This window comes from Marmota marmota, unplaced genomic scaffold (assembly GCF_001458135.2).
Source record: "Marmota marmota marmota unplaced genomic scaffold, marMar, whole genome shotgun sequence".
Classification (NCBI taxonomy): domain Eukaryota; kingdom Metazoa; phylum Chordata; class Mammalia; order Rodentia; family Sciuridae; genus Marmota; species Marmota marmota.
Window position 1 is genome coordinate 3,684,610 of NW_025999896.1, and position 23,572 is coordinate 3,708,181.

Genomic DNA, 23,572 nt, shown 5'->3' on the forward strand with positions numbered 1-23,572 from the left:
CACTGGGAAGCTAACAGAGTGTCCACTAGGTATTTCAATGTTTGGGATTGTTTGGGAAGCCCCCATCACACAGAAAAGAACCGGAAGCCAATGTCAGAGAAGAAATCATTCAGAGAAGAAATCATTCAGAGAAGTGCTTAGAATGAGGCAGAGATGGGGACCTAGGGAAGAAATGTCAGGAAGATCCTCTTGCCAGGAAACAGCTAGGCTGTTTCTTTGAGGACTGGGTTTCAGTACAAAAGTGTAACTTGGCAGGGGTAGTGTGAAGAGCCACTGAACCCCCGCCCCCCCGAGAATATTCTTCAAATGTGGCCCCTCTGAAGTTGAAGGCTACGATGGACAGGTTCTAGAGGAGGCTGTGGAAAGCATAACCAAGAAGTATAATAGTGAATACAACCAGAGGGGTGCTTTGGTTTTTATGGGCAGCACCCCCACTAACCAACAGGGGGCCCCATTTCCTCTTGTCCTGGGGTTCTCCTATCTAGCTCTGATGTGGAAACCCAGCATGGATCTATTCCAGAAGACCAGAGAGACAGGTTGGGTGGGGCCAGACTGACTTGGGTGCCAATCTCTGAGCATCCCTGCTTTCCTCTGTCCCTGTCTGTATCATAACAAACGACCTGCTTGTCTCTCTCCTCTGGGGACTAGCCTGATTGCTTTCTGAGGTCAGAGGTCACATCTCCATCACTGCATCCCCAGCTCTGATGTCTGGTGCGTGGCAGGTGCTCGGGAGATTGCAATGTCAGGCCAATGGCTACCCTCTTCCAGAGGGATGCATCCAGAGCCCATCTGAGGACAAGGGGAGGACCCAGGGACCTGGGGAATTATCTACACAGCTGCTGCCATGGCAGAATCATGCTTCCCTTCTCCTTCAGGTCTCCTAGGTGGCCCCACAGGAGACAGACAGATGATTCATGTTGACAGTTTTTCCTTTATTGAGGGTGAGCCCAACTTACTCTATGTGATTATTTGAGGGACTTTTAACAACTATTCTCTTTCCTCCTCTTTGTGGTCACCCTGGAGATTTTTGCCAGGGAACCCTGCAGGGTAGTGGGAGATGGTCTTATTCTTGGGGTGACCTTTAGTGAACCTTCCTTCTCCTTGGGGTAGGAGACCTGGACTGGGAGGTGGCCTGGAATTCTTTCTACCTATACCTGCCGGCCACGGGGGAAGTGAGCATGGTCCCTCAGGCACTGAGGTTCCCCACCCTGGAGACTGCTTGAGCTGACTGCACAATGCCAGGTTCTGGCTGGGCTGGTGGAGACTAGACCTGCGAGTGAGTCTGTATAGGAGGCAGCCTCAGCCAGGGGCTGGCCATTCTTCCAGGTGCTGAGAACATAGGTTTGGAGCTCTGGAGAGAAGGATGAAGGCAGGACCCAGATGGGTAATTTTCTGCTTTGGCTTGTGTTGGAGTCTTCTCTCTGGGACCCGGGGCATTGACCGGCTGTCCCTGGAGCAGCTGCCTCCCCGCCTCCTGGACCACTGATCATTCTGGAAGATTCTCCATGTCACTTTCTTGGTTCCAATGCTGGGCTCATGGGGATGAAAAGAGTTAGGGGCTGGTCTTTCTGTTCCATTAGCATCTCAGAGTAGGGCCATCAGATCCTAAGAGGTGCTCAGGGAACTGTGTATGTCCCTTTTCTTCCAGGAGTCATTCTATGGGAAAGAACATATAGCAATGTGGGAGAGGAGAGAAGATTTCATGGACATATTGTTTGAGTTCCTGATGAAACAGAATGAGAACACAGCAGACACCATTAAATAGAATATAATTCAACATGACATGACATTGATTCCTTTAGGCTTCCGATTAGATCGAAGTCTCCAAAACAGAACAGCTATAGGGAGGAGGGGCCAATAACACAAATCAGTGAGCTGAAAACACAGATGCTGGTCCTGTCCTTCCATCCACAGGCATGAAAACGGTCACTGCAAGGGAAACAGGACGTATGTGCTGCCTACGCTCACACAGGTCCATCCAACACCTCAGGCATCCATCAGGGGCAATGATCTTTGACAAAAGCCTCTAAGAGGTCCTGTCTCAGGGTGTCCCTAGCATATTCCCTGGCTCACACTCACGTGGGGGAATCCTAGTGGATGCTCAGGATTTTTCTTCATAGCCTTTTCTCATTTTTCTCTGCTAAACATTTAGCGTGAGGAGCAGGAAATGGGGGCAGATACTGCTGAAGTCATGGTGGTACCCAAACTTCCTTCCACTTAGACATGCAGGATAGGAACATCCGCAAAGGTCCTCCTCCCACAGCTACGCCCAGACTCCAAGCTCTCGGGCTGATGAAAGGAGGCGTGCAGAGTGCAGATTTCAGGTGCACCAGCTGGGAGCCCATCCTGAGTACTCCCACTGAGGCGAGCTTTGGGAATGCAGGAGCAATATTACAGGCTGGTCTTAGATCTGTGTTGATATTAGAAGAAAGGGAAATGGTCTGCAAGTCCTGTCACTCGAGGGAATAGAAATTCAATTAGTGACATAGCACTTGCAACAACTCCAACATTAGTCCTGACCCACCTGTGGGCAGGGGATTTGTGAGTTGGAATACTTGGCCATGCTGACATGGGTCAGGACATGACTATCCTAGGTGAGCCTGAAAGGCTACGGGCTCCCTGGACTCTCAGGTAGGGAGGTTGAGGGTATCCATTGCCTCCATGGAATTTCCCACAATGCAGCAGGAACAGGATGGATTGGGACTCTGCATATGGAACCTCTGTGAAGGATGGCGACACCTGGAGGCTGATTGGAGAGAGGTTGCCATGGAGATTCGAGAAGCTGGAAGGCTGAGGAGTTAAGGGAGTGATTCTAGTGCAGCTGTCCTCCCACCTCAGCATCCACCGCTGCCCTCTGGGTCTCTGGCCTGGCCTAGTGCAGCGGCCTCACAGGTGCTTCTCCTAGTCTTCCATCTAAGGGCCTCTTGGTTGCTACAGGAAGTTTCAGGAGCACTTATCTTGTGGGCACCCTCTGCTCGGTGGCCCTCTGGAGACCTACTTCCAGCCCCAATAGACTCCAGGAGGACAGCAATGTGCCCCCAGGAGAAGATGCACCTAAGGCACTTGGGAAAGCAGGTGGGAGCAGGCTGAGAGACGGGGTGAAACAGAACATCTGGGAGTTTAGGGAAGTGGCATGCAGAATCCTAATTTTATCACGCTCCCTTCCCCCGCCCCAAGTTTCTGTACATGTAAGGCGGTTAGTTCCTGCTTCCTCAAATACTTTTTCTTTCCCCTTTTGCTAACTTTTTTTTTTTTCTTGTTCCCTTCGGTTCTCATCTTGGATGACCTTGCCTCCAGGAAATCTCTCTGCCCTCTCCTCAGTTTAGGTTAAACACCTCTCATGTTCCCACAACTACCCCCCAAGAACCCGGCATAGGATGTTCTAAGTGCGAGTTGGCTTGTCTGCGTCTCTCACTTTGGGAAGCAGGATGGAAGCAGGGACCGTGCCTAGCTTGCTCACAACCCAGGGTTTGGCCCAGATCAGGGCGACTTGTTAAATATTTTCTTGTTTGGTGGGCTGGGACAGGGATAAGAGAAGGTAGGGTTTTCTAGAGTGAATTCCCTCTTTGGAACTCTACCGACCATTTCAGATGTGGCAAAGGATTGATTCCATTTTCATTTCGAGAAAGATGAAGAGGAATATCATCTTACAGAATTCCTCTGCAAGTTTCCATCTTGCTGTTCTGGAAATCGGGTAGAGGAGATGGGGTTGGGGAGGGAAGGGAAAGAGGAAGTTGGGACATCATGCATTTGTCCTTGGCTAATTGTCAGGGTGAAAGCAGAGAGTGAGAAGGGAGTTGGTAAATCAAGGGGAACTTTGACAGTCCTAGCCTAGCCCCTTGTCTGCAGTGTAAATTCTCTATTATCGAGTATGAAATGTCCTCAGCTGGCTCACTCAGAGCCATGTCCAGAGGGATGTGCCTTCCTGGACAGTGTATTTCCCCAACCCCCCTCCAGGGTTCAGTCTGTGGAATGTTTGCTACTTGTGACTTGTTTGGTCTCCTGAAACACAAGTTAGTGTCTTGACTGCTAAAGGAAGTTGGAGCTCTTAAGCCCAGCGGGCCAGAATTCAGCCTTCCCTCCTCCTCCGTAAAGGACTTCTTTTGGTCAGTTTTGGTTCCAGAAAGATGCAAATACGGAATCCAGCTCAGGCACTCAGATATGTAAACGTGAGTTTCTCCTTGGGGTGTAGCCCACCCCCAGGGAGTTTCCCAGCATGCACTGCCCTTGGCAGAGAAAGTCCGATGATGTCCGGATGTGAGAGAAGGGCAAGAGAGCAAAGAAAGGATCTGAAAGAAGCATCAGCAACAGTGGAGACTCAGCCAGCAGCGCTTCCAGGCTGCACATGGGTGGAGCCCTGAGCTCTCTTTCCCAGGGGGCGCTAAGAACAGGGTTTGCCTCCATCTCTGGCATCCCAAGGAGGAAATGGGGATGTGAAAGTAGTGGTCACGGGATCTCCTCTTGGTCAAGCCACCATCAGCGATTCAGGAGGAAGAACTTGAGGCTTTGGAAGAAACTCGACTTCTGTCTCTGCTTCTGTTTCTTTTTGATGATGGGGACCCACACCAGCCCACACACCAGCGTCATGAGTCCCAAGGACAGGAAGGCGGGCCCTATCATCTTGAGGACCACCTTGGTCTTATCATCCACGTTCAAGAGGTAGGCCAAGCAGGTGATGGCCACCCCAAAGAGCAGGGTGGCGCTGCCCACCGACATGATGATGATGGGCTTGTGGTAGATTTCCCAGTTACTCCTGGGAGTGGTGGTCCACACAGACTCACTTCGGGAGCTGATGCACAGGGAGCTGGCCGTCTGGCTGGGCAGCAGATCCTTGGATTCTGGAGACTTCTCGTCTACCTCCAGGGCCTTCGGGAGAGTCTCCATCGTCATGGCCGCTCAGGACTGGCACCTAGTAATGGCAAGTTAGAGACAAGAATGAGGTCAAAGGAATCCTTGTCAAATGATCTTTCTCTACCCAGCATCCCTCTCCAACCTGTCTCTCAATGGAGAATATTGCAGGTCTTTTTTGCAGAAACCAAAAGGAAAACCAGATGAAATCCATATTAATAAGCAATGCCCATGCTAGTATTTTTTTTTTTTTTGGTGAGAGATAAATATTATGTCATTCAAATCACCTGGTTTTAATATTTAACCAGGAAACAATGGTGCCATTTTACAACGTCAAATAAGAGCTGCAGTTTATTGAGTGGTATCTTATTTTCAACCCAACCACTTTCCAGTTGTGTGATCTAGAGTCACTTAACCTTCTCTATCACCTTGGTTTTCTCATCTCTAAAATGAGGGTAATACCACTACTTCTCTCCCAGGGCTTTCGAAAGGGGTTAAGGAGTTAGGACCTGTAATGCTTTGGATTGATGCTTAGCGCGTTGTAAGTACTCCATAAATGGTATCCTTTGCCAATTCAAAGAGTGATCCTCTATGTGTAAATATGTGTATGCGTGGGGCTGTGCCTAGCACTTCACCTAAACTCTTCCTTCCTTAACTGATGAGGTTTCAATCAGAATTGTGCATTAAGCTGTAGCCCTCTTTTACCTATCAAAAGCTCAGGCCCAAGGAGGTGTAGTGATTTGTTTAAGAGCCCAGGATCAGGAAGGGCTAGAGCTCAGATTTTTCTCTTGTTCTTGAAAATGCCAGGGTATGCACAGACTGGGGAGCATTTCTCAGTGCACCCTGGGATTCCATGGACCTTGTCAGCCCAGGACGGTGATGTTTGGGGTTCAGAGTGTGATCTTCCAATATCTAAATGCCACCCTTCCCCACCTTCTGGGTTGGTGACATCAAAGCAGATTTCCACCTTCCCTTTTGCTTCAGTTAGAATCTGATCTGAATGTGGCTCTCAAAGCTTCATGGGTTGGAACTGAATTCCCACTATGAGGCATTAAGAGGGTGGAAACTTAGGCCAGCCATGATGTTTAGAAGTGGGACCACGGAGATCATTAGGATTAGATAAGATCACTGGGGGAGGGGGACCGTGTTATTGAATCCTCATGGCTTTGTAGAAGAGGGAGAGGGATCAGAAGACATATGAGCACACTGTCTCCCACCATGTGATGCCCCACACTACTTCGGGACTCTGTCAGCAAGAAGGCCATTGCCAGATTCAATCCTTGAACCTTCTGAACTGAGGGAAATAAACCAATTTTCTCTTTAAAGTAGCCTGCTTCAGGAATTTCATTATAATAACAGAAATTGGACAAATACACTGTTTTTAGACCTGTAAAATTATGGAGTCCAGCAAGCTATCCTGCCTTTTGCAGCTTCTCACTAGAGTCAACCGCATTCCTCTCTCTGGGGTTCTTATCTCCCGTTCCCCACTCAGGGGATGTCACGGATATCTGTGTGGATTAAACACCAGACACCTGCCAGAAGCTTCACCAGAGTGGTGTTTTATCAAATTCCATTAATATGAGATTAATGTCTTTCATTAAATGTGGGTTCGAGTGCAAATGCCTATATATTTACAGGTGATTAAAGTATGCATGACCAAGTTAGATACTTAATGGCAGACAGGTTTTGTTTGGAAGGAAGGGGAGGCGGGGAGGGTCCAGATTCCCTGCTTGGAGGTTTTCACCAAGTCACTACCTTGTTTCATCTTTCAGCTGTCTCCGGTGTGTCTAGAACCTGCATATCCTTGACTGAACAAGTAAGCAAGTAAATGCTTTCTTCCCCCCCAATCCTCTCTCTAACCTGGCTACTTAAGGCAAATTCAGGACCTGCTCCACCTATGCAAACCAAGTCTCTCTAGCAGAAGCCCATTGTCTCCCCTGAGATATGCTCAGGCCCCTCTTAATTCAGCATTTGCTAACATCCCTATTCAGGAGTGGGATTTGGGAGATTCCCCCCCAACCCTCTCACACCACTCTCACCCCCTGCCACCAAAATGTTTTTCTCGAGAATGGAGGCTGTTCCTCAAGATCACAATGAATCCCACCCCAACTCCATCACAAATAAAGTGCCAGCTAAATGGCTAGAGCCAAACCCAAATATGGAGTGGGGACTTGCCTTTTGGTAACTGTTACCAACCCCAGAGCCAAAGAGAGCTTGTGGTAAAGGAGATGATGTCTGGAGCTGGTGACTCTGGAGCCCTGACACTGTAGAACCTGCTCTTTCCTCTTGCCTAAGGCATTTCATCTTTGTTGAATGTTTTTCACTTTCAGCACCTTCTTCAATTTAATCCCTTCAACCATTTGGGGGATTTCCCTCCTCCACAGCTCAGGCCTGACCACTGGATTATTTCCCCACCATCCCCAAAGCAGAATGCACCCACTTTCTAGAATAAGCATTTCTACAGGCCTCACCGCTGATGGGGGGGGGGGGGAATAGAAATTGTAAAATTGCCAGTTCACATTCAAATACACTCGTGGGGAGGGAGCCTATTTGGATCTCTGCTACCAAAAGCTTTGAAAAAAAGTCACAATGTGCTTTTGTAACCACAGGCACACAGATGTTAGCTTCCTTTCGGATCCTGTGCCATATTTGCATAAGCTAAATTGTCATTTAAAAGGCGATCTTCTGAGGCTGGGGTTGTGGTTCAGTGGCAGAGCGCTCGCCTCACAAGCATGTGCATGGCACTGGGCTTGATCCTCGGCACCACATAAAAATAAGTAAATAAAGGTTAAAACAAAAAAGAATGCTTAAAAAAAATAAGAAATAAAATAAAAGGTGATTTTTCTCTCCTGTGGGGTGGAGTTGAGAGAAGAGAGCATAAAGTGTGTCAGGAGATCTTGTGTTGCTTATTGCGACCCAGAGTCATATGAGGATGCCTGCTCATCTTTAGTAGGACCTTTTCCCCACTGCATAGTGATTTCTAGCATTTCGCCATGAAGACTCAGGACATGTTATTGCCACGTTCCTACGTTGGAGAGTCTGTGATGGAGCAGTTGGAATGCAGAGGTTCTCAGCTGTGCCTGGGAAGATAGCTGGGCTGGGCCAGGAAGGGCTTGCTCCTTGTACATAGGAAATGTTCAACGAGGGGTAGCACTGCCAGGCCGGAGGAAGTCCTGGATTCTGAGAGAGGGGGAAGCAGGACTCACTAGGCCTTGCTGGAAGCACCTATCATATTTTTGGCCGGACAAGCCAGGCTTCGTCTTATTTCACAAGGGCAGAGGCACAGGCCTGGGGAAATGTAGGAGTGTGGCGGGCCCTCACTTCCCTCCATCCCCTGGCCCAATTTCATCGATTGCTGTGTCAGGATTTCAGGCCGGGTTCTTTGGACTCGAATGAAGCTCTTTGCGCTGCATCACAGTTGGTCTAGATGAGCCCTGAGCATGCTTCCAATACAAGAATCTTGACTTTTTCACATTCTGTCCTAAAGTGACCTTTCTCTGAGCATGGGAGGACTTCCAATTCTCAATTCTCTAACATTGATCCACAGCACAGTATGAGGAATAAGAACACCGTTGTAAATTTTTCATGTTACATTTATTCAACTTAAAGAACTGTCTTTTATTCTCAATTAGGTACTTCCATCTTTTTTTTGGCATTGGAATATTCTTCATCTTATGAAATGCCCCTGAAGGAAGAGGATGATTGGTTTTGATAGTAGCTATACTTGGCAAGGAAAATCGGGCCACTCTGTGGGATCTAGCTGGATGTCTGTCTGTCTGTCTATCATCTATTTATCTAGAGTGCAATAGTCCATGAAATCCCAAAGAATGGGGATCATTAAGGAGTTGACTTAATTGGGAGGAAGGATGAATCCTTGGCAGAGTGAACTGGCAGAAGGGATGTGCTTCTAGGTATCACTGAAGGAGAAGCAGTTCTCTTTGGTCAGGCAGGGGCAGGTCATTTTCTCCCCTTCTTGCCCTTCTCCCCTCTCCTCTCTTCCTCTCTCCTCACGTTCTCTCTCTCTCTAACTCTAACCAGGCTGGATGGAGGCAAGGAACCATTGTAAACAGAAGGGATCAGGCAGGGTGAAGCCAGAGATGGAATACTGTGCTGGGGAGAATTCAGCCCATTTTTTCAAGGTTCCAGAAAGTCACTAAACTTACTCATAATGGCTACATGCAGAGGACACCTCTGAGTCTTTGGCACCAGAGGGACCACACTTTGAATCCACTTTTCCACTTATGAGTCATGGGATCTTGGGCAAGTTACCTAGGCCTCCAGAACTATAGTAGCTCCATATATAAAATAGGCATGAGAGGTTATTTACCTTATAGTATTATTGTAACTGGCAAATTGCAAAAAGGTACCACTACATGTTGTAGATATTCAAGAAATAGGCCTGGTTTCTGTTTTAATCATTTTCTTTCTGGTTTCCTGTTTCCTCATCTGTGAAATGAAGGAGTTGGGTTAGGAGACTTCTAAAGCTATTTTAGATTGACCTGTAGACCTGTGAATCAACTTGAATTTGGAGAATTCAGATTCCCATGAAATCACCAATTCAGGAGGCTCTGGGAATTTTACAACATTTTATTACAGTCTGGATAAGATTCTGGGTTCTTTGTACCCCTCTGTAGCGGCTTTTCTCAACCATGGCCCTGTTGGCATTTTGGATCAGATAATTCATGGCCACACGGGGGACTGTAGGTTGTGGAATGCTTAACAACACCCCCGGCCTCTACTCATCAGATGCCAGTGTCACCCACAAACTCTCCCTCAAAGAATATCTCCAGCCATGGCCAAATGTCCCTGGGGAGCAAAGTCAACTGTGATGAACCTCTGTCCCAGGCCAGCCTTTCCTAGCACTTTCAAGGTAAAGGCTGAATTTTCTCACCTTCCATCCCCATTGCACCTGGCATACAGCTGGCATTTAGCAGGTGCTCGGAGAACCTGGTCCTGCTGCTGCAGCTCTGTGGGGGCAGGAGGCATCACCTGGGGAAGTGGTCCACTGAGAAGAACTACCCTTCCACATTTCAGTTAAGATATTGGGGTTTGGTTTGGATGTCTCAGGGGAACCCTCACTCTTTGTAGTGTTGGATTGTGCTCCCCAAAGATAGGTCTACTCAGAACCTCAGAATGTGGATTGTGGATAGGGTTAAGGATCTTGAGATAAGATCAACCTAGATTAAGGAGGGACCCAAATCCAATGACTGTAAGATAAAGGAAAGGGAATTTTTATTTATTTATTTTTTTGATACTGGTGGTTGAATTGGTGGGCACTTGACTACTGAGCCACATCCCCAATCCTATTTTTTTTGTATTTTTTTTTTTAGAGACAAGGTCTCCCTGAGTTGCTTAGCACCTCACTTGTGCTGAGGTTGGCTTTGAACTCAAGATCCTCCTGTGTAAGCCTCCTGAGCTGCTGGGATTACAGGAATGTGCTACCACACCCAGCAGGAAAGGGAAATTGAACACTGAGAGTTTAGGACTACGTGAAGGGGGAGAAGAGATCAAATTAATGCTTCTAAAAACCAAGGAGCATCAAGGGTTGCCAGCAACCCCCAGAAGCTGGGAGGGAAGGCTTGGAAGGATTCTCCCTCCAAGTCTCTGGAAGGAAGCAACAGTGCAGACACCTTGCATTTTGACTTCAGGCCTGTAGAAATGGCAGATAATAAACTTCTATTGTTTTAAGTCACTATGTTTGTGGTTATTGTTTTATGGCAACCTTTAAAAATGGAATACACCCAACTTCTTTTAAGATTCCTGACAATTCGGAGGGGGACAAGGGATGAGGAACCCAGAGGCTGATGGACACTTCCTAACTCATCACAGATTTGAGTGTCTATTGGCCTTCAGGGTAGCAGGTTGAGAATGGAGGATGGGTTCTTCTTCCCTGGAGGCCAAGTTGGAAGTATCCTGAAACTGGTTTGGTATACAACCAGAGAGAGGCAAGCTGCATGCTCAGCCGTGAAGCAGTGCTGGTTAGAACCACAGAACAGTGGAAGGAAGCTCCACACAAGAATTTCACCAAAGGAGATGCTACCCACAAAATAATATGTGCCATGAGACTCCATTTACATAAAATCCAAAGCCCTGTAAAACAATCTGTGCTAGGACAGAGCAGGGAAGTGCTCCCTTGGGTAGGCACAGTGACTGGAAGGGGTACAAGATAGGAACTTCTGGGTCCTGGAGCATTCTTGTTCTGACCCGGCTGCTGGTTCCACGGGAGTCTACTTGTGGGGAAGTCCATTTGTGGTAGGGCCTCTTTCTGTGTGTACATTCTACATCCATAAAATGTTCAAACCAAGACAATTAAAAGCAATTGCTAAATGCAATATGTTCTTTTCTTTGGATTCCGATGAGAACAAACCGATTGTACAAAGGCATTTGGGGCAATTAGGGAAGTTTTTTTTTTTTTTTTCTCCCAGTAATGGAGATTGAACTCAGGGCTTAGTGTGTGTTTGGCAAGCACTCCCCTAACTGAACTGTATCCCTAGCCCCAATTAAGGAAGTTTGAATAAGGACTAGCTGAGTCTTAGTCTATATGCAAACCACCATCCCTTTCCCAGAAACAGGTCTATTCCTGGAGATCTCCTATCTTCCAATAAGCTTGGTTTAACCCAAGTGGTTCCTGACCTTCAAGGTCAAATCAACTGGCCCACACCTTCCCTGCTGATGGGATGAGGGGGCTTTTCAGGAATACAACAAAGGCAGCTTCTACCTTCTGTTTTAGTGGATTCTTCTATTGTGTTACAATTTTAGTTCACTCATTTAACAGAGAATATTTATTTGTTTTGGTTGACTCCTAATAGTTAGGCATACTTATAACTTACAGTGTGGTGTTTTGACCGACCTCTCTCTGCAGATTCAACCAATTTGGGGTCAAAATTCAGAAAAAAAATTATATTGGACATATACAGACCTTTTTCTTGTCATTACTCCCTAAATAATATTACTCTAGCAACTATTTACATAGTGTTTGTTGTTTTCATTATTATATGTTTTAGCTTATTATATATAATCTAGAGATATCATTATGTGTATCCATAAGACACTATTTAAACAAAAAAACTATAAGTAAATAGCAGAAAGATCAGTAAAGAGAAGGGAATGGGGGAGGAAGGAGGGAAGGATGAGAGGAAGTACTGGGGACTGAATGATAGCAAATTATATTCCATGCTTTTATGATTATGTCAAAATAAATCCTAATATTATACATAACTAATAAAAACCATTAAAAAATACAAAAAGTATATTGGAGGACATGTGTAAGTTATATACAGCCACTAAACCCTATTATATAAAGAACTTGAATAGCCTCTGATTTTGGTACCCCACAGGGTGTCTTGGAACCAATCCCCTACAGATACCAAATCAAATCAGGGTAATTAGCATATCCATCACCTGAAACATTTATGATTTCTTTTTGATCAGGACATTTAAACACCTTTATTCTAGCTATTTGGACAGCTGAAAATATTTATTCGAGGATTTTATGTGCCATTGGACCCACCCAGGAGAACAGGGCATACCGGTCTGGAACGTAAGAGCTTACGGACTGAAGGGAAAACAGACATTTTCCATACTGATGATGACTCCTGCCAATGAGGTCAAGGATAAAGTGGCTATCGAATCACACCTGGAGCCAAGAATCCAGTTTCCTGGAAGGATGATTAATTGGAAGGAAACAAAGAGACCAGTAGGAGCTGGGTAAAGCTTGGTCAGGGGGGAAACTTCTACACCAAGATCTCAAGGGACTTTTGAGAGTGTGAATTGTCAGGGACTCTGTAAGGACTGCGACTTTGCTGGGGGCTCCAGTGCTTGTTGAGTGTTGAGGGAGGGGTGAAAGATCAGGCTGGAAATGGAGGCAGGATTCAGATCAGCTCCACCAGGGGGTGGCCAGCTACAGGTCACTCTGTTTCTATACAGTATGCAAGCCAAGAATGGTTTTTAAAAATCGTTGAAGAAAGCAGAAAAATAATATTTTGTAATAAACTAAAATTATATAAAATTTTAAATTTTATGTTCTAAATAGCTAAGCTCATTTACTTATTTATTGCTGCTTTTGTAATTATAATTTCAGCTCAACCGCCTGCACGGCTTGCAAAAACCTTAAAATAGTCACGATTGGGTCCTGTATAGGAAAAGTTTGCCTGCATCGGATAGAAGGTATTGAGGGCCAAGGTAAAGAGTGGCAATGGAAAGTGATAAAGGGTTTAGGTAAGAAGATTGATGAGCTCTCATTTTCATAGTAGGTAAATCAATCCAGCTGCAGGAAAGAGAGTAAATAAGGGAATCCAAGACTGAGATGCACAAAGAGCAATTTAGACGCTGTCCCAGCAGTTCAGGTGAGGGACAAGGTGGTGTGTTTGGTTGCAGCAATGGAAGTAGAAAGACGTGCACAGATTGGAGATTTACTAAGCAAGGAGGTAAGGATAGCAGAATGTGACTGGAAGGGGACTGTGAATCCAAGTACAAAGTCCTTAAAAGAAATTATGATTTAAGCTGAGAGCAATGGTGCTTGCCTATAATTCCAGCCACTTGGGAGGCTGAGGCAGGAAGATTGCAAGTTCAAAGCCACCCTCAGCAACTGAGTGAGGTCCCAAGCCACTTAGCAAGATCCTGTCTCAAAATTAAAAAATATATATATATAAAAAATAAATAAAAATTTAAAAAGCTTGTTGTGGCTCAGGGGTTAAGCACCTCTGGGTTCAATTTCTAGTACCAAAAAAACAAAACAAAACAAAACCAAAAAAAAAGCCTCTCTATATATATGATTTAAAGATAAACAAATATGGATCATGTTGCTAAATAAAATGAAGCACACTCGTTAATGTAAACTTGAGATTAACAACAAGTAGTTTTTTTAAAAGTATAAGTATATTCCAAATATTGCATGAAGCATTTATACTAAACTCAATTTTAAGTGTGTGGTTTTTACATTTATTTGCTAAATTTGGTAACTCTGAAACTCAAATTTAAGTGTGCAGTTTTTACATTTATTTGCTAAATTTGGTAACCCTAAGGAGGGCCCCATCAGTTTTCTTAAAGAAATGTTGATTTTTTAGTGGGGGTGGAGAATCGGGACATGGAAGTGCAGATGGGGGCTAGGAGGATGCTTTCCTGGGTTTGTGAGTGACACTTTTCTGGGGAGGCTTGTGGGAAAGGACATGCATGGCAGAGAGATTGTTATTAGAGGAGACCCACATTTAATTCGGGTCAAATGAAGAAATAAAATTATGGAAAGATTGAGGATGTGGGGAGATTTGTTTATAAAGGACTTTGGGGTTCAGATGGCCTGGAGGTAAGGAAGTAGGAGGGAGGAGGATCAATGGTACAGTAGCATCTTGGGAAAAATCCCTAGACCCTCTGACATCGTTGTAAGATGATTCTTCACTTTGCCTTGGAAACCGATATAGTTGACAGACCATTGTTCTTAAAGAAGATTCCATAAGGAACTGTGGGCTCATTTCTTAGACCACTCATACTGCAACACGGAATGAGATTGGTTGCTTTGTCCAGTGTCTATCAGACAAGGAGTTAATAGGGTTGCCGTTGGCATTTAAACCAAATTTCAGTTTCTCCCCTATGGAAATCAACAAAAGAAGTCATCCCAAGTCCCCTTCCCAGATGTAGAATGGCAAAGGTGTGGCAGCAGGTGGCGGGTGCCTTCCACCTGTTCTCTCTTTTGAATAAGTAAATTTTCTCGCGCCCCCGGCAGAGGGCAGAAGCCCTGCATTTCTCCAGGAGTAAAGGGGCAGCCACACCCTTTTTACTAGTTTCTCACTTTGGGAGTCCTAACATTTCACTCTTAAAGGAAATTCCAGGCTGAAGAGGAGCAGCGTGCCTAAGTTTAGCCTGATTCTGGCAAGACAGCAGGCAGAATGATGAGGATACACGTGTGGTCTGAGGTGTGCCTGTTTTGGGCATTGTGCAAGGAGGTCAAATGGTGAGGAAAGGCAGGGCGTGTTGGTTTCTGAAGGATGAATCCTAGAAATCCACCAGTAGATGGGGGAATCTCTCAAGCCTTGAACCAGGACCTGAACCTCCCTCAACCTTACCTGGAGTGAACCCTCCGGGGATGCCGGTCCCACTGGGAACCAGCAACAGGGGCTGCATGATGGGGCTTCTAGCTCTCTTCTCCTTGGCCTAGATGTGAGAGGGTCTGGGGTTACACTTGAGATGCCCAGAACCCCACAGTGATGAAGCCCTGGGCTCTGTGACTTGAACCCTGTGTCCTGGTTTGAAAGAAGAGTTTATCCCTGGCTTAAGTGGACATGTGATCAGAAAAGAGACTCCAGATAACGAAAGGGAAGGGAGAAGGTAGGAAAAAAAAAAACCAACACTGAGGATAACTGATTTTCAACAAATTCACCAAAGGAATTCCATGGGAAAAAAGAAAAGTTATTTCAACAAATGCTGGAATAATTGGATATTCCTGTGTTAGAAAAAATGAAACTTTTCTTACCCACCCTACACCAACAAAAATTGATCGGAGATGAATTTTATGAACCGAAATATTAAAGCCAAAGCTATAAAGCTTTTGAGAAAACGGGAGAATATCTGTGACTTGGAGGTGAGCAAAGATTTCTTAGAAGAGAGGGGGAAACAACAACAATAAAAAAAATGAGATTTCATCAAAATTTAAAATGGGTGCTTATTTAAAGACATTGTTAAGAAAATAAATAGGCGAGCTCTGGACTGGGAGAGATATTTATAAAATAAGTATCTGCTATAGCTTATTCATCAAATAGTCAATGAAAAATGGGCAAAATATTTAAAAATATTTATCCATTTTTAGATAAAAATGAGTGAAAAAGTGCTTAAAAATGTTATATAACAGGACAATGCACATTAAACCCACAATGAGATATCAGCACACATTCACTACTATGACTAAAATTTAAAAAACTCTCACAGTACTGCATGGTGGTGAGAACGTGGACCAACCAGAGCTCTCCTTGGCCACTGCTGTGGGTGTGCAAAATTGCTAGTTTCTTATAAAGCTAAACACCCATCTGTCCTTTGACCTTGCAATTCTACTCCTAAATAAACTTGCTCCTGAGAAAGGAAAACATACACCCACAAATGACCTAGACACATATTGTGCGTTTCCATTTACAGAACATTCTAGAGCTCATGAAGGTGACAAGCCTCACAGCAGTGGTGGGAGGGGTGGGGAGGAACCAGCTAGAGGATACATGAAGGATTTTCTGGGGTGGATGGAGGTGTCTTCTATTGATCCAAGGTGGGGGTTACTCAGGGCCATGAAGAGACGCCTCAGTGAGAGGAGAGAATATATCCATATATTCATGTCCCAACCTATGGTTTAGTGCTGAGGATCTGCAGACTGGTGAGTTACAATGAGTGTTCAAGATAATAAGGAATTCTATTCCTTTCAGTAGATTCCTCAGTGTCTGAAATGTACCACTTAATGGGACAGTGGTTAACGTGAATAAAGACGACCCAATATGTGTCTGTACCTATAGTTCTGGGAGCTCTTTCTTCCCCTCCAGAGTCCTTCAGGGGTTGGAGCTGGGTCTCCCTCAATTTCCTGTGCTCTCCAGCAACTGCTCAGCATTTGCTGAGGCTAGAGACTCAGTAATTTTTGGTAGTCTCAGGATTGAACCCAGGGACACTCTAACACTGAGCAATATCCCTTTTGATTTTTTTTTCTTTTTTCCTTTTGATTTTATTTCAAGACAGGGTCTTGCTAGGTAGCCCAGGCTGGCTTTGAACTTGCCAACCTCTTCCCTCAGTCTCCTGAGTAGCTGGGATTACAGACCTGTGGTGCCACTGTGCCTGGCAAACATTTGTTAAATGGCTAAATAGAGGAGTTATGGTGGGTGGAGTGAGGAGATGCTTTTGCAGGTGGTTTGCAAAGCAGTTTCCTTTGGATTTGTTTGCTTTTCCGGTGTCTGGTTGGGGGCCAGAGAACCCGGCCCTGGCTCAGGCCTGTCCCTTCTCACTCAATTGTTATAAGCCATTCAGATCAACAATATGATCAACTCCTCCTCCCCTGCCCTTCCTCTGCCCCTGAGTCTCTGTTCACATCATGAAGACAGGTTGGTATTCTGCTGGCCAAAGTTCTGACAGTCTTCTAGGACCCCGAACTGCTGCTTCTCCACAGTACAAGCAATGTCATACAATAACGATAACTAGTTACTAGCCACCCAACCTTCATTGTGTGTTGGGAGCCATGCTAAGCCCCTGGTCTGTATCCTCTGGTCAAATCCCCCCAACACGTGGCTGAAGGAAGTAGGATTGCTACCCCATTTTTCAGATGGGGAAACTAAGGATCAGAGAGGTTTAAGTGATTTTTCCCAAAGTTACGCATTGGTGAGTAGAGAGGCAAGAGGGAATGTGAGATTTTGGAGCCTATGTGGCTTCAGAACCCAGGTTGAGATCTATTCTTACTCCTCTTGGGGGTTGGTTTTTGAGAAGAGTGGGGAGGATATTGGTACTGGGATGCAGGCAGTGAATAACACCATGATGGTGGCTGATCTGGCAAGGGGTTGAACAGGCTGGGATTGTAGGGCAGAGCTGCTAAGGATGTGGGGGCTCTGTGGCGGGAGCTCTGAGCTGGACCAGTAGGGCAGAATGAGGCTTGTGGCAGAGCAGGTGCAAATTTACCACCATTATTCCACCAGCTGAATATAAAGTACCTGGTATGTGCTGCTTTCCTCACCTGGAGCATCCGTTTAAATCCTCATAGCATCTTTAGGCTGGTACTATTAGTACCATCTCCATTTTGCAGACGAGTAAACCAAAGTTCACAACTGCCTGTCCTCAAATCCTGCACCACGTGTTCTCAGGGACAGAGCCCTGTCTCCCCCACACCCCCTTCTTCTTCTCTTTTCTTCCCCCCTATTTTCCTTCCTAGCATTCCACCACCTCTATAGCTGTTCGTCTTTGTCTTAGAACTCATTTTCTAGTCCTTCCCTGGAGCTACCCTCATTTAAATGTGCTATGGTCAATACTAACAGGGTTGCCATGTTTAGCAAGTATAATTACAAGGTGTCTAGCTAAGTTTGAGCTTCAAATCAACCACAGACAATTGTTTTCACTATAAGAATGTTCTAACATGGCATGGCACATACAGATACCAAAAAATGCATTATTAGAAGTTCAAATTGAATTGCACATCCTGTAATCCATCTGTAACCTTATTACAAGGGGCCTCACTGTACCGCTGCTCCTGAGCCTGGAGTTATCTAATTCTTCCCCTCTCTCCTTGCCAGACCCCTCCACCTAGCCAGTTCTGATAGGAGCTGGGCTATTCTGGGAATTGCAAGGACCTAACACAGAGGAAAGGGCACACATGACCTAACAGCGAGGAGGAGTCTGGCCCAGTGAATGGGGATAGGAAGAGAGGCGAGGCGGGCTGCCGTGTGGAAGTGCTGTGAGGGCTTAATTTATTATTCCCAAGGAGCATCCAGCGTGGGTGAGAAGCAAAGGGTCTTCCCCTCTCCCTTTCAGACTTCCCCTTCCTGCCACACCCAGCGACAGCTTGTCCAGGCTCATCCACAGGTTTTTTCCTTCTCTTGCTCTGCTGCCCCTCTCCTTACCAGGACATCCAGTTGGTGACAGTCCACTCCTCTGATAAGGTAAGTGGGGCCCTGTGCCCGTGCTGATAAAGTAGAGGCCACAGGGACTTTCAGAATATGCTGTTGCTGTCACCACGGCCACCATAGCCACCCATCTGTTTCCAGCTCACAGGACTTCTAAGAAGGAAGCTTTCTCTAAGGTCACAGTCAATCTGGAGGGTGCCCCTCACTTTCCTGTTTAGGCCACGCAGTCAGTGTGCAGGATCTGGGGGAAAAACAGCTCGGGAGATAATGTATGTAACCACATCTAGCTTTACTCCAAGGCGGGTCCCTACGCACATGCCTGCCAGACCGAGCCGTGTCTTTGTCCGTGTTTCCAAACGCCTGCCTTGTTTCCCCTTTTCCTGAGATGAAGACTGCCCAGACGGACCAGTGTGCTCCACCTTGTTTTCTTGGCACCTGCCCTGGGCACGGGCCACACCTGCAGGAAGGAGGGACCGCTTGGCAGCCTCTGAGGTCCAGTATGGGATGCCCAGAAGGGCAGGCTGGGTCTGAGGTCTGGCCCACACATGCTGGGGTCTGTGGGTGACCTTGAACTTCACTGTCTGAAAGTTTTGCTCCTGTTCCAATAGGTTTGGGTGGTAGAGTCCTACTCACCCCTTCCCTCCAATGGCTTCCAAGGATGGAAACCCCGTGTTATACATGCAGGGCTAGAGAAACCCTTGGCACAAACATTATTTTCTCCCGGGCGCACGGCAAGAGACACTTCCCTCTACCATGCTGTACCAGCACTGCCTGGCCTGTCCCCTCCAACCTGCTGGCTGCTGTCACTCACATTTGCCTCCAACTCCAGTTCAAACACTCAACACTCTAAAGCCACATTAACCCCAGCTCCTTCCTCCAGGGAGGTGGAAGAAAAAGGCAGAAGGGAACCTTCCCTTGCTTACTTACTGTCCTTGATGTCCCAAGGGAGGATGGGGGACCCGGGACCCACTGGGTGCTTGCTCAGGGAGGAAGGTGGCGATAAGTTCCTGCTCCAGTCCTTCATCCCAGCCAGAGAAAGCCACCCTGGCCACATCCAGAAGTCGGTGTGCTGTGAATCCCAGCAACGGAGCAGGCTCCAGCAGGGATGAGCTCACCAGGATGTGGCCTAATGGGTTAACTCTTTGCAAGCTGCTGGCACAGGCACTGGGGATGTGGCTTTCTCGGCTCTGCTCAGCCACTATTAGATGAATCTTGTGAAAAATTCATGAGGCTTCTCTGCAGTCCGGTGGAGGCATGCATTTGGTTGATGGTGCCTGGGAAGGGCGGCTCCTCCCGACCCCAGGCTCAGCAATCAGAAGATCTGGGCTGGGGGAGGTGCACAGTGGTGATGGTTGATTATACTTTATGACTGACCCAGAGACTGGGTCAACTGTGCTCAGTGCAGGATTTGACAGATCTGGGAAGTCCCATTTGTTTTGGAGGTTGGAGAGGACACATGCAGATGGCAAGAATACTTCTGGGTACTTTCCAGTGCCTATGGTGGACCCCTTATGTTACAAAAATGCCCACACATAAAAGCACCCCCTACCCCAGATCCAGACATCTCTGAGCTGGGGCAAAGCAGTGTTCACCCTTACTTCTCTCGATTATGTTCCTATTGTTTTTCTACTGTGACAGATGAGAAGGATGCCAATCACTGCCAGGGGAGAGGAAGGTCCCCCACTTTATAAGCCTTGGGCAGACTATGCTTGGGGAAGCTGGATGTCAGCTGCTGGGTTGACAGTTTTCAAGATGCCAATGGATACGCGATTTAGATCAGCCCTTTTCTACAACTAATCCAGGATGTGGGGAGCCATTAGGGTGGTGGGGTGGGCAAGGGTCCTTCCCACTAGTGATTGTACTTTGGATGCACCTTTGTGGTTTGTAGAGAAGGCTCCTTCAGAAGTGATCCAGGGGAGATGAAGTCCAGGAAGGTGGGATTCTCCCATCGTGGGTGCCTTAAATTTCCTTACTCATTGATGAACAGGAGATTTGCAGGCTGGGAAGGCTCTGCAGAGATGGCTCTGTAATCCAATCAGTGGCTAGGGAAGCAGAGAGCTTCAAGGGTGAGACTGTCCACTGGGCTGGGAGGGGATCCAGCCGAGCGGATTCCTCTATGAAAGATGAGGGCATCTGCTCAGGAAACTGGGGAGGGGAAGGCGCCCCTGGACTTGAGTGACTGGGAGAGGACTTGACTTTGAAGGCTTTTGAGGATGTTACTTGCTCTGTTGTAGATACCTCTAACTTTATGCTCAAACCTGTTTATTAAATCAATGGTCTTGGATGTGCAAAGCCACCAACCCTAAGGTGAATTATTTTTGCAATGCAAATTATCAAGTTATTTATGTTTTCCACATTTCAGATTTCTGTGCTTTCCCCCCACCCTCACAGTGTGGCACTGTGGTGTACTGCTAGCTATCAGAGCCAATCCCTTATCAATCACTTCCTCCGCTCAGACACTATTCTCAGTACTTTATCCCAGTCATAATTCACTTATTTCCTCCACAACCCTAGCAGGGAGATATGTGGGATATACTGCTATCCTTGTATTTGGCCTTGAACAAATTACTTCTCTGAACTTTCATTTCCTCCTTTATGGCCATTGCTATATCATAAGAGTTTTTTTGAGGATTGAATGACAAAATTCTTCTAGCAAGTGCTTAATGAATGTATCTGTATATATACATTATATATATATACACACACACACACACACACATACCTATATATATGTATATGTATCTGTATGTGTGTGTGTGTGTGTGTGTGTGTATGTATTAGTTTCCTTGGTTAAAACTCTTAGGCATGCCATTTGGAGCCTCTGTGCTTGTGCACACAGGCTTGCTCCTTCTGGAATGTTCTTTCTGTTCATCTTCATTTAGTTAACCCAATCATTCTGGCCCTACCTGCTCTGTAACCTCCCTCCTATGGGCTATCACAGTTGTTCTTTTGGTTTCTTATACATAATGATTGTCTATTTGCTCCTATCTCCCTGAAAGTCTCCCAAACTCCTTGGAGTACTTTTAATCAATAAAATTTTTTAAACATATAGAACAAAAGGGTTATTTATTGAGCCCCCACATGTATCCACAATCCAGCTGCAACAATGATCAATACCCACTCTTTTTCATTTGCCTCCCTCCTATGGTTTTTCTTTTCTTTTTCAGTATGTTAAAGAAAATTCTAGACAAGTAATCCTTGCAAGTAGAGATATATCTTTTCATTTTCCTTTTCTTTTTTCTTTCTTGTTCTCTTTCAATAAACAGCCAGGTGTGTTGGTGCATCCTTGTAATCTCAGTGACTGAGGAGGCTGGGGCAGGAGTATCACAAATTTGAGGCCAGCTGGGGCAAATTAGTGAGACCTTGTCTCAAAATAAAATAAAGTAAAATCAAATAAAGAAGGCTAGAGATGTAGCTCAGTGCTTAAGAGTGCCCCTGGATTTGATTACCAGAATCTCCAGTCAAACAAAACAAAACAAAAAACAAAATAAAATTTAGATATTCCTTAATGTTAATACCCATATTTCCCCAATTGTCTCAAAACCACCTTTTAATAGATTTCTTCAAAGCAGAATTCAAACAATGATCCAGCCCTCGTTCTTGGTAGGTGTGTCTCATAAGCTGCCTCCTCTTTTGCTCGTATCATTTATTTATGGAAGCTATCAGGCCTTTTGACATCTTGGATTTAATTTTTTTAAATTAACAAATATAAATTATAGGTATGCATTATATTTATCATGTATATGTTTTCAAATGTGCATGCCATGGAATGCCTAAATTGATCTAATTAACATGTCTAACCTCATGTACTTACTATTTTTTTCCACATTTTGGATTTGGCCACTTTCTTTCTCATGTGTCACTTGACAATTTTCCCTACTGTGCCAGGGCTGTATCTCAATTTCTTCCATGACTTCAGGTGCAAGCAGACTCCACTATCTTGATCCCATGTTTAGAGGACTCTGGCTCGGGTGTCCCAGGGTTTATAGCAGGCCTGTGATGTAGGCAGGGCTGCATTTTATATCTGATACTTCCTTGTGACATGGACACAGGTCACCAAGACTGAAAAACCGAATGCAGTGATCATTTCCACCACCCCCTTCCTGCCTGTCATGCCAAGACACAGAGGTTGACAAATAGACTCTCTGATTAAGTGCAGATCTGAGTCCTTTTAGAGGAGGGGATTGCCTTGCACAGGAGTTTCCACAAGACCTTGACATCTCTTGCCAATGCCAGTCCAGAAAGGAGAGTTAGGTTCTAACCTGCAGTGAGGGCCTGGGGTTGTGTGGCAGCAAGGGAGGGGAACTGTCCTGGGCTGCCCTGTTGGCTGTGGGGCAAACAAACCTAATGAAGAGGCACTGTTGATGCCATCTCTTGTTTCCCAGACTTTTTATCTTAATCTAAGATGGAAGCTCATTATCTTAAAAATAAAATAAAATAAAATAAAATAAAGTAAAATAAAATAAAATAAAATGCAAGGGAAAACAGAAACCAAACCAAACCTACCAATTCTTCTGGAAAGTATCCCCAGAGGGAGTCCTAGTTCCCACCCTGTTCTTTTTGAAACTCTTTTTTCCACTTCCTGTCTCTTCCTCTTCCTCCTGTTCTGCTTCTGTTGCACACACCTGACAATTCTCAATATGTCTCAATTTCCTAGGGGGATATGCCAAGGGGATGTGGAACCTTCTGGTTCTTAGTACTTATTAACTGAGCAGATGGTGTGAGACCACAGCCAGCCAGGCCCTGCCTGGGAAATGGAGCGCTAAGCAGGCAATGGGAATTTTACAACGAAGCTGGAGGGGATGGAGAGGCAGGGCACATGGAGAATGAAAAGGCTAATAGAGGGGATAAAAAGGTTGGGATGGAGAAACAGCTTTTTTTTTTTTTTTTTTTAAGGGGAGTGGGGAGAGGAAGGATAGTTCTCATTATCTGCCAGGACCTTTTCTCCTTGCTAGGTGGTGCCTGAGTCCCAGGGGCTGGGTGGGGCGCGGGGTCCAAGGGCGGGTGTGGCCAGAGGGCGGAGGTGATCTGCTCCTGGGGTGCGCCTGCCATCTAGTGGTGAATTTTAGGTAGGGTCCCTACCTGAAGTCTATTACAAGTGACTAAGGAGTCACTGCGCCCCCAGCGATCTGTCTGGGGCCCGGTAATTCACACTG

The 23,572-nt window shown here is 45.8% G+C and overlaps 1 protein-coding gene and 1 long non-coding RNA gene across 7 annotated transcripts in view; one reads left to right on the forward strand and one right to left on the reverse strand.

Moving 5' to 3' along the window:
* Positions 1 to 1,752: 1,752 nt before the first annotated feature.
* Pirt (phosphoinositide interacting regulator of transient receptor potential channels) lies at positions 1,753 to 21,000 on the reverse strand. The gene is made up of 2 exons (XM_048798090.1): positions 19,344 to 21,000; positions 1,753 to 4,909 (listed from the first exon to the last, which is right to left on the reverse strand). The coding sequence occupies exon 2, from the start codon at positions 4,888 to 4,890 to the stop codon at positions 4,477 to 4,479; it is 414 nt and encodes a 137-aa protein (XP_048654047.1). The 5' UTR covers positions 4,891 to 4,909; positions 19,344 to 21,000; the 3' UTR covers positions 1,753 to 4,476.
* LOC125615035 overlaps positions 18,139 to 23,572 on the forward strand; it is a 105,935-nt gene continuing 100,501 nt past the window's right edge. For 3 of the 6 annotated variants that reach the window (XR_007345601.1, XR_007345603.1, XR_007345605.1), the window contains exon 1: positions 18,142 to 18,452. This is a non-coding gene — a long non-coding RNA (uncharacterized LOC125615035). Of the gene's footprint in view, positions 18,453 to 23,572 lie in introns of all 6 variants that reach the window. The other 3 variants (XR_007345606.1, XR_007345604.1, XR_007345602.1) reach the window with 2 other exon arrangements.